Source organism: Zalophus californianus, chromosome 6 (genome assembly GCF_009762305.2).
Source record: "Zalophus californianus isolate mZalCal1 chromosome 6, mZalCal1.pri.v2, whole genome shotgun sequence".
Classification (NCBI taxonomy): domain Eukaryota; kingdom Metazoa; phylum Chordata; class Mammalia; order Carnivora; family Otariidae; genus Zalophus; species Zalophus californianus.
In genome coordinates, this window is record NC_045600.1 from 39061557 (window position 1) to 39075473 (window position 13917).

Here is a 13917-nt window from a genome sequence, read left to right on the forward strand (position 1 = left end):
TTGATAAAGACATCTTGGAAAGGGAGGTAAAGGGGAATAGCAAAATAGAGAAGCTTCTGAATCATCTTCGAAATTTTGGAATCTGGATGCTTGACGGTGGTCTCTTTGTTAAGACTTTAGCATCCGGACCTTAAGGCCACACAATTAATATCCCCGCTGGCATCCTAGGGACTCTCTTTGAAAGGGCCTGTTGTCCAGTTTTCAGGCCACATTAGGTAATTTCCCGCCCAGGAGCCTGGCCTAAAAAGAATGTCGGTGTTTCCCTTCAGGTATAGGTGCCTGGGGGTCAGGGGGAGAGGGAAAGGCAAGGGGTGGAGTGGGAGGCGGGTGATCGACAGGGATAGAAACCGTGTCTCCTCCTCCCTCTGAATGTGAAATAGCCAATGAGGTGGCGCGGCCGGGCCGGCCCGGCCGCCAGTGCCATATAGTATGCAGCAACCCGAGGAGTCACGTTGGGGGAACGGCAGAAAGCAGCTATCCTTTTACACTACTTTGCTCTAGCAGCTATCTTAATGGTGACTGCGTGGCCGGGGGGAAACCTGATCGGCCAGATCCAGCCGAAACCGGGAGGGAGGGAGTGGGCTTTCCGGAGGGGGGGAGGAGGGAGGGAGACGAAGAAGGAGGAGTAAGAGAGGGGGAAAGAAAGAGGAAAAGAGTGCGAGGGAGTGAGGGAGGGAGGAAAATAAACAACAAAAAAATGTCCTCTTCCTCCCCCACCGGGCAGATTGCAAGTGCGGCGGACATCAAGCAGGAGAATGGGATGGAAAGCGCCTCGGAAGGGCAGGAGGCGCCCCGAGATGTGGCGGGGGGCGCGGCGGCGGGGCTGAGCCCCCCGGCTCCAGCCCCTTTCCCCCTGGAGCCGGGGGACGCCACGGCCGCCGCCGCAGGGGTGAGCGGAGAGGAAGGGGCAGTGGCGGCAGCGGCGGCGGATCAGGTACAACTCCACTCGGAACTTCTGGGCAGGCACCACCACGCCGCGGCCGCCGCGGCCGCCGCCGCCGCCGCGCAGACCCCACTGGCCTTCTCGCCCGACCATGTCGCCTGCGTGTGCGAGGCGCTGCAGCAGGGGGGCAACCTGGACCGCCTGGCCCGGTTCCTGTGGTCCCTGCCCCAGAGCGACCTGCTACGTGGCAACGAGAGCCTGCTGAAGGCGCGGGCGCTGGTGGCCTTCCACCAGGGCATCTACCCCGAGCTCTACAGCATCCTCGAGAGCCACAGCTTCGAGTCGGCCAACCACCCGCTGCTGCAGCAGCTCTGGTACAAGGCGCGCTACACCGAGGCCGAGCGAGCCCGCGGCCGGCCACTGGGCGCCGTGGACAAGTACCGGCTGCGCAGGAAATTCCCCCTGCCCCGCACCATCTGGGACGGCGAGGAGACGGTGTATTGTTTCAAGGAGAAGTCGCGCAACGCGCTCAAGGAGCTCTACAAGCAGAATCGCTACCCTTCGCCCGCCGAGAAGCGGCACCTGGCCAAGATCACCGGCCTCTCCCTCACCCAGGTCAGCAACTGGTTCAAGAACCGCCGGCAGCGCGATCGGAACCCCTCCGAGACCCAGTCCAAAAGGTGAGCGCCAACTTTCCTCCTCCTCCCCCTTCCTCTCCCCCACCCCCTTCCCAGCTTTCTTTTCCTCCAAGTGCTCGCAAACATGGCGCTTACCTTCCCCACCAGCCTGGTCCGGCTGCCCACCTCTCCCCGCCCCCCACCTCTCCCCGACCGGGGGATGGGGGGGCGGCGGTGGCGAGAGGCGGGGGAACCTCCCTCCTTACCCTCCCCCTCCTCCCCCCAGAAGTTTCTCGTCGCCCGCCTAGGTCTCAGTCCCCGCCCCCACCTCGGCTGGTCACTGCCGCCCAGTTTCCCACCCCCATCACGCTGGCTTTGAAGTTGCCACTCTCTCTCGGGTTCTGGCGGGGCGCAGGAGCGTGTGTAGGCGCCGGAAAGGAAGCTCTGGTTGCCGCCCGAGGCCCACGGAGGTTGCCAGCGCGGGCCGGGGTCTGCACCTCCAGCGGGTCACACCGGCCCGGCGCGTGCACGCGCTCCTAGACCCCCTCCCCCCGGATTCGGCTGCCCTCCCCTCCCGCCCCAACCTGCGCTGGAGGTCGCCTTGGCCGCTCTGGAGGGATGAGGGTGTTGGTGGGGGCTAGCGTTTCAGAAGGGGGGTTGGGGACGTCGAGGTTTTATGTGACAGAGTTAATCATTCACCCTGCGCGCTGTGGTTCCCTTCGCGGCCGCGGCAACGTGGGGTGTTCGTGCGGCTGGGCTCTGCCGTGTTTTGAAACCTGATTCTGAGCTCCTTCGGATCGGGTTTCAGCGCCGCCAGGGCAGTGGGGCTGCGGGGCTTGCTTCCTCGGCCTCCGAACCCTGCCTGGCTCCCTCCTGGGACAGCAGTTGGGGGTGGGGACGCTATCAGCTCCACACCTCCCAGAGTGCCCACCCTGGCGGGTTTGAACTTTTTGACTGGCAGAGTTTTGGGCCCCAACTGGTAGAAAATGTCCAGTTTTCCACCTCTTTTGTGCGTCCTTTCGAGTCAGACACCTGGAGGGTGTATTTGGTTTATTGTTGAGCGAGCTACGGAGAAGGTCGCCTAAAGAGATGGTGTCTCCAGCCACGCGGGCATAGGACAGAAAGAACCCAAAGCACTTCGAAGGTTCTGCCCAGGGAAGGAACTTGGGCGCCAGGGACCCCGTCCGGTCCGAGCGAAGGCGATCGCCCGGCGCATTCCAGAGTCCGCCGCGGTCCGCCCTTGCAGCTCCTGCCCCTGCGCCCCTGCCGGGGCCCGACGGCTCCCGCGCTCCTCGCCCAAGGCAGGGAGGGAGGCGCTGTGTCCGACCGGGCCTCGCGGTTACCAAAACAAAACGCGCACTGCGACCTGCGTGCATCCTTCCGCAGACCTGCGGGGAGACCCAGAGGAGGCCCGTCGGTCACCCCGCGCCAGCTTGTGGCAGCGGATCCCGTCGCTCGGAGCTCCGTCGGAATCCCTGAGGCCAGAGGCAGGGGGTGGGGAGCGGGCGTGGCGCGCAGGCCAGCTGCCCTGCAGCCTCCACTCCCCGGCTGGGCGCGTTCCCCGTCTCCCCAGCCACACTCTGCCGGCTTTGCGTACCCCCCCGCCTCAACTCCACACCCCCTGCCCCCGGCCCAGTTGCCTGGTTTAGGCCCCTCTCCGGATCTACCTCCCACCCGCACCCCCGGTGAGTCACCCTCGCAGACGGCGACGGCGGCTCAGCCTCAGCTCGTAAATCAAAGCGCTTTCTGCGCTCCTGGCCCCGCAGCCCAAAGCCCGGGTAATCCCCTCCCCTCCGCATGAAAGCGAACCGACCGCCGGGCACTGCAAGGGACGTGCATCTTCTACCGGGGCCAAGTCACACCACGCTTCCAAACTGCCAACTAACTGCCCCTTTCTCCCCCGCCCAGCCTCAGACCAAATGGGAAATCCCACCACTACCCCTCCCCGGATTTGGTATTTCCCCCAAAGTTGGGAAGCTGAGGAACACAGTCCCCGTCTGGAGCAGAAGGAATGAGGGTGCTGGGGAAGGGGTCTGATGGTTACAAGGCTGCTGAGTGACCCACACCCTTTCCCTCCCACCTCACCAGGGCACTGGATGGTGTATGTTAAATAGGCCCCTATGGCTTCTTTTGGATTCAAAGGCGACTGCACATAACAGTTCTTGGGTTGAAAGTGCCTTTCCTACATCAAGGACAGCCACTTTGTTGAATGAGAGAGTTGTCAGTCTGGTGGAGTAGAAGTTTGGGAGCAGGTGAGAAAATGATCTCTTGTTAACTAACTGGCAAACAAAACTGAACACTTCCCACCTCCTGCTCCTTTGGCAGTTTCATTTACCTCCAAGATCACACTAATCTGAATTGGTTTTGAGGGGAGGGGAAGGAGTTCCTAAACAGGAAAGACTGACTACCTCATCTAGGGAGTTTTTTCTGCAGCATAGGTAGCAGCGTATATAACAGGAAGGAATAACTTCAATACTATAAAAATGTATATACAATTCTCATAGTAAATCCTATTAGCTGAATTTACCTCTTCCAGATCTCTGGACTTTGCCTGGATTTATTATTGGTAAAATGATTGGGATAGGAGAGTTTATCTTCCCACATTCTCTGGATGGTCAGAATCTGCTGAAAGTTCTCATAGCTTAAACAGGACTAAAAACTTCCTGCTCTGCTTTCCTTAAATACTGACTTTAATGGGGTTAGAGCCTGGATTTCTAAACAAATGGCACTATGTAGAATGTTGTCCCTCTGACCTTCTGAATGTCTTGGTTTTCCCCCTCTCTGCAGTGAGTCAGATGGCAATCCCAGCACTGAAGATGAATCCAGCAAGGGCCATGAGGACTTGTCTCCTCATCCACTCTCCGGTTCATCGGATAGTGTCACTAACCTCAGCCTTTCCAGTCACATGGAGCCCGTATATATGCAACAAATTGGAAATGCTAAGATCTCATTAAGCTCTTCTGGAGTTTTGTTGAATGGAAGCTTGGTGCCTGCAAGTACTTCACCTGTCTTTCTTAATGGTAATTCTTTCATTCAGGGACCCAATGGAGTCATCCTTAATGGATTAAATGTGGGAAACACACAGACAGTGTCGTTGAACCCACCAAAAATGGCATCAAACATTGTGAGCAATGGTATACCCATGAGTGACATACTGGGGTCTACCTCCCAGGATGTGAAGGAATTCAAAGTCCTCCAGAGTTCTTCAGCTAACCCGGCAGCCACCACTTCCTACAGCTCCAGTGTCCCCGTGTCATTCCCAGGGCTGATACCCAGCACTGAGGTAAAAAGAGAAGGCATTCAGACGGTGGCTTCCCAGGATGGAGGCTCTGTGGTGACTTTTACTACACCAGTGCAAATTAACCAGTATGGCATTGTCCAGATCCCCAATTCCGGAACAAACAGCCAGTTCCTTAATGGGAGCATTGGATTCTCTCCACTGCAGCTGCCTTCTGTTTCTGTAGCAGCTTCACAAGGTAAAAGTCTCATTCGGCACCGTCACGCACCAGTGAATGTTTTAGCCAGCCGCTGTAAATGACGCATTTGGTGAGAGCTATAGATTGATGTTACCGTTCAGGTACCTCGTTGGCTGCCACAGCTGCAGAATAGCCTTGATTTGTCTCTCCTCCTTCACGACACCCGTGTAAGATCCAGCTCGTTTGGTTCCCTGGCATCATGGACATGGGCTCTTATTTTCCTAACGACTGAATGGAAAAATACAGGTCTTAGCAAATCTTGCCAGTTCTACAATTATAGAAATATGATAAGTCAGTTGGTGCTTACAAAATAACCCATTGCTTGACATTTTAAGATTAAAAATTAATAAGATTGCTAAGAACACAAAATTAGTCAAGGCAGTTGGTACGAATGTGTACACTTTACCTAAGCATTTTCTGTTTGACCAAGGAGTATTTTAGAAGGGCAGGCTAAAAAGACTGGATCAGTTGTGTTTGATTCACGTTCCTCCTATAATTAAAACTAACAGACCTAAAGGAAAACCAGAGGAATATGTGACTGGGTGTCTGTGGTTCTGCATGTGTACCCAGCCCCCTAAATGTCTGGGTTTGTTTAGGAAGGCAACCGTAAGCCTTATTGTATATGTTTGTGCCTTTACTAAAGGCAGTAATGCTAAAGCAAACACTGATCTGAAATCTGGGAAGCCTGAGGCTGATAGGCCACGTCTTCACTGACTTTAAGCAAGTCTGATGGCTCAGTGTCATTTTTTGTATATAGAAACAGGAATAGTCAGAATGGCAGTGGAGATGGAATAGCCCCTTAAAATTAGGAGTAGGGGGTGTCAACGCCTCTTTGCCTTCCTGTAAGCAAATCTGAATGTCCAGATTTCTACGAAGCCAAAATTAAGTCATTGTTTGCCTTAAAGATCAGTTTCCTGTAAAATGGCTTTATCAAAAAAATATCCATTTATGCACAACTTTTTTTGCTTCCACAACTATGATCTACTTCAGTTTATAGGAAGCATTAATAGAAAAAATGTTGTTGAGTACATTTCATTCTGTAAAATCAGTTCTCAGGTAAAAGAGTAGTAAAACACAAAACTCCGGCAGCACACCATGTATTTCTTCATTGTTCCAAGTTCTGGAAAGGATTAAGTTAAGTCCTTATCCAACCTAAGGCAAAAATATGGAAACTACAAGGAAAGTCAAAGTGCTTCATTTTATAATAATTTAATGTGGATCTAACCCCTTTTCTCTCCTTAGGAAATTTCCAAACAGTAGATAACATTTTAAAGACAACAGATTTGAGCAAAAAGTCTGGTATGTACACTGGGGGAGAAGAAAAGCAGAAATAGTTTTCACATGTAATCTAGAAATATGCTACCATAGAAAAGTATTATAAACTAATAGCTAATTTTTTTAAGATTTTTTATTTATTTGAGAGAGAGAGAGAGCACGAGAGGGGGGAGGGTCCAAGAGAGAAGCAGACTCCCTGCTGGGCAGGGAGCCCGATACGGGACTCCATCCAGGGACTCCAGGATCATGACCTGAGCTGAAGGCAGTTGCTTAACCAACTGAGCCACCCAGGTGCCCCATAGCTAATTTTTCTAAAATGGGACATTTAATATGAATAAGAATAGCATTTTCAGTTAAAATAACTAAGATCAAATAACAGAGCTGTCAATCCTTAGACTGGGTGCATTAAAGGCGTAAGTTTAACCAGATGGGTCCAGGAAGCAACGTTCCTTTATAGTAATTATGGACTGCAGTTCTCAATAAAGCATTTGGGGATTCAGGCTTTCTCAAAAACGGTTACTGAATGTGTAGACAAGGTAGATTATCTTTCAATAGTTAGTATTTATATGGAAACATGGAATATCAAGTTTTGGATCACATCTGCTTTTCCTCCTGCATTCATATATGTTATAATTTCTACACATTCAAAAATATTATTTTATTTATATTCAATAGCGGTTGGGGAAAATGTCCTGACATATTATTTATGGTTCTCTGAAAAAATAACTCATTGTTTTGTTCGCATATACACAGGCAAATAGTTTCACGAATATATAACACATAGCAAAATAAATATTTCAGATGATTTTGCTACAGTTTAGCAGCCAACAAGAATTTTAAAGCATACTTAAGTTGAAGTCAAGTAAAAGCCTTTTCATCTGTTTGGCCTGGAACAAACATTTATGTTAGGGAAGAGCCCAAACATACATAGAAATGTTTTTATTAACACCAGTATTTCCATGAAGAATACTTTCTAGTGGTTAAATTTTTTCAAAAGCTTAAATACAGTGTTTTCTTTCTTTTTTTTTTTTTTCATTTAAAGACATTCCTTTGCACTGAAGGTGCTTAAAAAGTGTTTGGGAGACATATAAACAGCCCTATGACATTTATTTATCAATATACGTGGTACCAGAATCACAGTTATTCTAATTCAAGAAGGGAAATGTTTTAGGTGAATTACCTTTAATATTGAGCTGTTTTCTCAAAATAATAGTTTGCTGAACATCTAATTCAAGATTAGGGTAAACAACCCATCTGAGTAATTCTGTCACAAAATTCCCTCAGGTCCACCTTTCAGTGGCAGGATAATTACCATCATTTTACTGTGCCTATGTAAAGACTCAAAAAGAAAAGGGTTTTACTCAATAGTAGGAGTGAGGGGAAGGGTCTAATTCATCACCATTGTCTGAGTTACCTGATTTTGAACAACTTCTCAGCTTTCCACTTAGGTTTCTTTTTCTACTGCTGGTCTCTGTAGACCATTATAGTGAGAGCCTCAAAATACAAACCTTTTAAAGAAGCATTAGCTCTAGTTATTTACGTTAATCTGTAATTTTAGAAGTACATTTTATTATTATCATTAATTCTTCCTATCATGGCAACCCTGAAAATTCAGAACTGGCACAACAAAAGAAAAAACTATTGAATATTTTGTTGACATTACTTTATGGTTAGTTTGGTGAAAGTTTGAAACTTGTCTGTACAGGTTTATATGGTTAACTTCAGGCCCCAGGGCACCTCATTTTATGGGGATTTTCTACATATCCATTTATGTCGGTTACTGAACTTGTCCTGAACAAAGGCATTTTGTTTTGCATTTGTGTTTTCTAGTTCTAACTGGCAGAGCTAGCCACAACTATCAACTGACTGAGAGAAATCGAGTTGGTAATAATGAACCAGAAACTTGACTGAAATTAGAACCTGGAAAAAAAGGTTTTCTCACACTTCGTTTCTAAACCAGTAGTTCTCACTTCCATTGTGTCATCAGACTTACTTGGGAGTTTAAAATACACCTGTTCTAGGACTTACTGAGTCAGATTCTCAGGAGGAGAGCCTGGGAATCTGTAGTTTTAAGTGCTGATGGTGATTCTACTGAACCTGAGAAAAATCATGTGTGTAAAAAAGTATCTTTTTTTCCTTTCCTTATTGGTTCTATCAATGATAATCTGTACTTTATTTTTTTTAGGTAATATTTCAGTAAATTCAAGCACTTCAGATGGGAGCACATTTACAAGTGAGTCCACCACAGTCCAGCAAGGAAAGGTTTTCTTGAGCTCTCTTGCTCCCAGTGCAGTGGTATACACTGTTCCTAATTCAGGCCAGACTATAGGATCTGTTAAACAGGAGGGCTTGGAGAGGAGCCTGGTATTTTCTCAGTTGATGCCTGTCAATCAGAATGCACAAATAAATGCAAACCTGTCTTCTGAAAATATCTCGGGGAGTGGCCTCCATCCACTGGCCTCCTCATTAGTTAATGTATCCCCAACTCACAATTTTTCCCTGACTCCCCCTACCTTACTAAATCCCACCGAGCTAAACCCTGACATTGCTGATAGCCAGCCAATGTCTGCACCTGTGGCAAGCAAATCTACTGTGACATCTGTCAGCAACACCAACTATGCAACTCTTCAGAACTGTTCCCTTATTGCTGGTCAAGATCTGTTGTCAGTCCCCATGACCCAGGCTGCCCTTGGGGAAATTGTTCCTACCGCTGAAGACCAGGTGGGTCACCCTTCCCCAGCAGTACACCAGGATTTTGTCAGAGAACATCGTTTGGTTCTGCAATCAGTAGCTAACATAAAAGAAAATTTCTTAACAAATTCTGAGGGCAAAGCCACAGGCAACTTAATGATGCTGGACTCAAAATCCAAGTATGTCCTAGAAGGCATGGTCGAGACTGTCTGTGAAGACCTGGAAACAGACAAAAAAGAGCTTGCCAAGCTCCAAACTGTCGAATTGGATGAAGATATGCAAGACTTATAAACTTGAGTTCCCTCTCTCTCTTTTTTCTGGCATCAGCAAGGCAGATCTTTTCACGAAGCCCTGAGGACATAAAGCATTTTCCCACTTACAGGGAAACACTAGTTTTGTGAGTAAATGAATTCAAGAGACTGGATTGATCTGCATGAAGATCACAGTTAAATATACAGGAATAGAACTGCATTGCTGCAGCTTTTTTGTTCACATATGTTCTCTTTTAAATAGATGGAGACAAAGGAACAAGATGAAATATATCAAGTCAAAGTGTATCATTTGGTTGACTTAATGTAATTCTAAGGTCAAATGGAACTCTATAGTTCTTTAAATTTAAACTGTATACACCTGACATTGGCATTAGAAACAATACAGTTATTTTTGTTTACTTTAACTCCTTGGGCATTGATGAGGTCAAGAAGCATAAATGGTACTCCGCACTATTCTAAGGGTTTGTTTTTGAATATATGCATTTCTATTTTTCAATATTTTTGTGAAAGTCTTGGTTTGTCTCTACACATTTCCAAATGTGCTTGCTAATAGTCCAGTGGGGCTGAGAAAGTTTGCAACTCCACTAAAAACTCTGAAATAAACTTCGGTATGAGTGTAAATATATTAGTCCTATAAGCCAGGATTAGAGGAATTACAGTGATTTTTATTTATGCTGTATATGTTTCTCTTATACTTCAGACACTATGAACTGAAAAGAAAAATGTTTTCTTACTGTTTAATTTATTTTTATTGCTTGAACAGGAAGTGAACATAGTTATTTCCAACAAAGTTTTACTTTTTGTAGGATTTTTTAAAAAGTAATGATTTTTATCAGCAGTCTATTATGGTCAATATTAATAACACTGAAACAGGCGATCTAACTCCCAATATTAGAATTTTGGTACTTCTTTTCACATCCTTGTTCTTTATTTAGCAACTCTGATTCATTTAAATATGCTTTCTATAGAATTCTATGTGCCTTTTTACCTTGTGGCCTTTTAATTATTCTTACTAAGGTACAGAAGTGTCAACAAAAGCACTGATGGCCCTTTTCTATCTAACAGGGTTATTTTCACCACAAAATTGCTTTAAGTCTGAAGAACTTAAGTTTCACTTATATAATTATGTATGTTTATGATGTAAATGGATGAACAACTGATTATATTTGATGCTCTTCATTACAGTGAAAATAACAATCATAGATTACCATGTAAAATGAATTCTGTAGACTATGAAAACAACCATTTTAAACTAAGGAAAGAATATATAAATTCTCTTGAGCAGAACTCTGTCCTGATGAAACTTAGTTCTAAGTGTTTTGGATCGGTTGTTACGTTATGACATACAACTGTTATTTGCACTATATTATCATGTCTTGTTTAAAAGTAAATCTTTTGGGGTTTCTTTGAGAAGCTTGCTTGATAATGTTGTGAGCTGTGGTTATAGTTTTTATCAGGACTGAACACAAAGTGGAATAATGCAAATACATTTATGTAGTGAGTAAAGTCTCTGGTGTCTGCAAAGCAAGAAATGTGAGAACATGATCTCTTCGGAGATGACTTGAAGTCGTTGAACATAAAGATGTTACCAGTGTTGCTCTCTTCAAGCTCAGAACAAAGAGTGTACTCTTGATCCCAACAGGGCCCGTCAGTTGCGCATGTTGAATAAGGGCCACAGACGACTTACCTTTTCTTGTTATTGCAAATGGAACTCGCAGACATAGGTAAAGAGCCCTATCAAGACTTCTTCCCATCGTTTTGCTAAAAAACTTAAATCCCATCTTTTTTATGGAATTAGTCAATGTTCTTAAACTGCTGAAATTACAGTTTTTCATCTTTTTTTTTTTAACAAAGTCAGGTGTTTTAGAGTTCTCTTCCACTCCATCACTACTTACTCAGCTTGTTGTTGTTGTTTCCTGTAGGTGTGTGCTCCTCACGTTACTGAGATTAATTATATGGTTCTCTAGTGTAGTTTACATGAAAATGATGGCTTTTCACTTGATGGCTGCAGATAGCAAGAGTTTTTGTTCGTTATTTTAAAATACCGATCTAATAAGGGAGATGGGAAAGTTTAAAAAGTTATATATATCATATATATAACTGGAAAAGTTTCATATGTCTTCCAAAAATATAATAAGCCTCTCTTTTATTCACAGTTCTTCCTCTTTTTTTTTTCTCTTAAGAAAAAGAAAAGATAGCACAAAACTTAAAACTTACCTAGGAAACCCATTCATACTCCCAACATGATGTAATTATACCCCTACAATTACTCCAGGTAGCTACACAATATACCAGGTAAGAATCAATGCACATTGTAGAGAACTTATTGTTCTTTCCTATTCTTTCAGTAAAACAAGGGCCAGTTGGTTTATAGCCCATACATATGTGAATGAAACAAGATAAACCCCATGATCTCCTTGCACAGAATTGCAAATGTTTTTTGCAATACCAAGGGCCAGACTCAGGACCCTTGGAGTTCATGTGGCAGAATTTCTCTTACATAAACCAATGCTTGAAGATGCTGCAAATGACCCTCAAATGATCCCCAAAGAGGAATCAGAATAGGGGTAACTCTTCCTGCAAAGCCCAACCCCTGCTGCTGGCTGTGGGATTTTTGGTGTGAGGCTCTCTATGCACTCTGCCAGAATTTGGCATTTAGCTCTTAGTTACAGCTAGTAAAGGACAGTTTTATCATGTAAAGAGAAGGTGCATTTGTTCCTAAATCAAGCAAGAACACCTGTGTTGTAGTGTTTCATAGCTCATATATATTTATAGTAACAAAAAGACTGAATCGTACACATGTTTCAGTGCCTTTCTTGTGTTATGAAAGGCAAGTAGACATTATAGCCATAGGTAAAAAATGTGTAGTTAAATTGCACACTGACCTTAAATCTCCTTGTATATGCCCTTGCATTTTGCATGTCAAAAGTTGGATTATTGGGCATGTGTTGCAGCCTGCCCTGCTACATGTTAGGCAAGTGTGCATTAGTACATAGCCAGAAGTTCTTCATTCTTTTACAATGTTTTTGACAGATCATCTCATCATAAAAATATAAATAATTCAGGACATTTGTGGGGAAAAGAATTACATTTTACAAAAGATGTTTTCAAGTCTTCCTAGAACTTAGATGATAGAGACTAAAAAGAGTTATTTTGTATCTAGTTGATACATTTCATGTTAATTTAATATTACCGCCGTACATTTTATTAATCAAAATTATGTAGCATGTGACTCTTGGCTTTCAGGGTTCTCAATTTTTGTTCTTTTGTTGCATGTACTGTATGTTTAGAGGAGACCGGTTATATACTCAATATGGTTTTACTGTGCCTTACACAAAGAGAAAATCTATACAGAATGTATATCATTGGGTGGGGTAACAGAGTCTCTACTGCACTGTTAGGTGATGGCACACAGAGCATGTCCCAGAGCATTTCTGTGCTTAATTACCCAACCAAAGAGATCTAAAGTATGTATGTTGTACTGTAATAGGGGTTTATGCCTGGACAATTAAGTGTTTTATTTGTTTTCTGAAATGATGTGAACTTATTTTTCTAAACACTATGCTAAATAAACTTTATATTTATACATACATTATGTTTAAAAAGTTATTTATCGCTGGAAAAAAAAGAAACTTAGGGAAAAAGAAAAACAAAAACCCACACAAACAATTCCATAGGCTGGCAGGTACAACAACAAAAGGAGTCATTTTAGAACAATCTCTTGGTCTTTGTACAAGATTATGCAATTCACTTAATTGTATTGCATACCCAAAGCTAAATGATTAGATTTCATCCTCAATATAAAGAAATGTTTCCTATGCATCTGGGTATTCCAAAATCTGACTCTCATACTCTAAAAGGTTTAGTGGAATTAAATTCAATGATCCAAAGACCTTTCCATTCCCAACCTTACTGGATGAGCTCAATATAATGCATCTTTTCAAGCATTCCCATTAGCCAAAGTCTGGTTACACCGCAGTTGGGTCCACCAGTGATTTGACTTGAAGATATGGACACAACTGCTCCACTGAAGACTCAGTCCTGCTACAGTTTGATCCTACCTTTAAAATTACATGACTTCTTTTATTTATTTATTTATTTATTTATTTATTTATTTATTTTAAAGATTTTATTTATTTGACAGAGAGCGACACAGCGAGAGAGGGAACACAAGCAGGGGGAGTGGGAGAGGGAGAAGCAGGCTTCCCGCCGAGCAGGGAGCCCGATGCGGGGCTCGATCCCAGGACCCTGGGACCATGACCTGAGCTGAAGGCAGACGCTTAACGACTGAGCCACCCAGGCGCCCAAAATTACATAACTTCTGGGGGTGCCTGGGTGGCTCAGTCGTTAAACGTCTGCCTTCGGCTCAGGTCATGGTCCCAGGGTCCCGGGATCAAGCCCTGCATCGGCATTGGGCTCCCTGCTCGGCGGGAAGCCTGTTCTCCCTCTCCCACTCCCCCTGCTTGTGTTCCCTCTCTTGCTGTGTCTCTCTCTGTCAAATAAATAAACAAAAATAAAAAATAAATAAGTTTTAAAAAAATTACATGACCTCTGATGAGGTATGCCTCCCTCACTGAAATGAAGAGGAGCTTGGATAAGGGAGATTGGTACCACCTATACAATTGTATTACAAAACCAGTTAAAGGCATCAAATTAATTTCAGGCATTTCTCGACTTTTTTATATTCTTGTCTTTTGTTTCAT

At 44.7% G+C, this 13917-nt stretch overlaps 1 protein-coding gene across 1 annotated transcript; it reads left to right on the plus strand.

Annotated features, from left to right (window-relative positions):
- Positions 1-630: 630 nt before the first annotated feature.
- SIX4 (SIX homeobox 4) lies at positions 631-12775 on the plus strand. Its single transcript, XM_027568694.2, has 3 exons — positions 631-1563; positions 4288-4976; positions 8437-12775. The coding sequence occupies exons 1-3, from the start codon at positions 698-700 to the stop codon at positions 9231-9233; spliced, it is 2352 nt and encodes a 783-aa protein (XP_027424495.1). The 5' UTR covers positions 631-697; the 3' UTR covers positions 9234-12775.
- The last annotated feature ends 1142 nt before the right edge of the window (positions 12776-13917 follow it).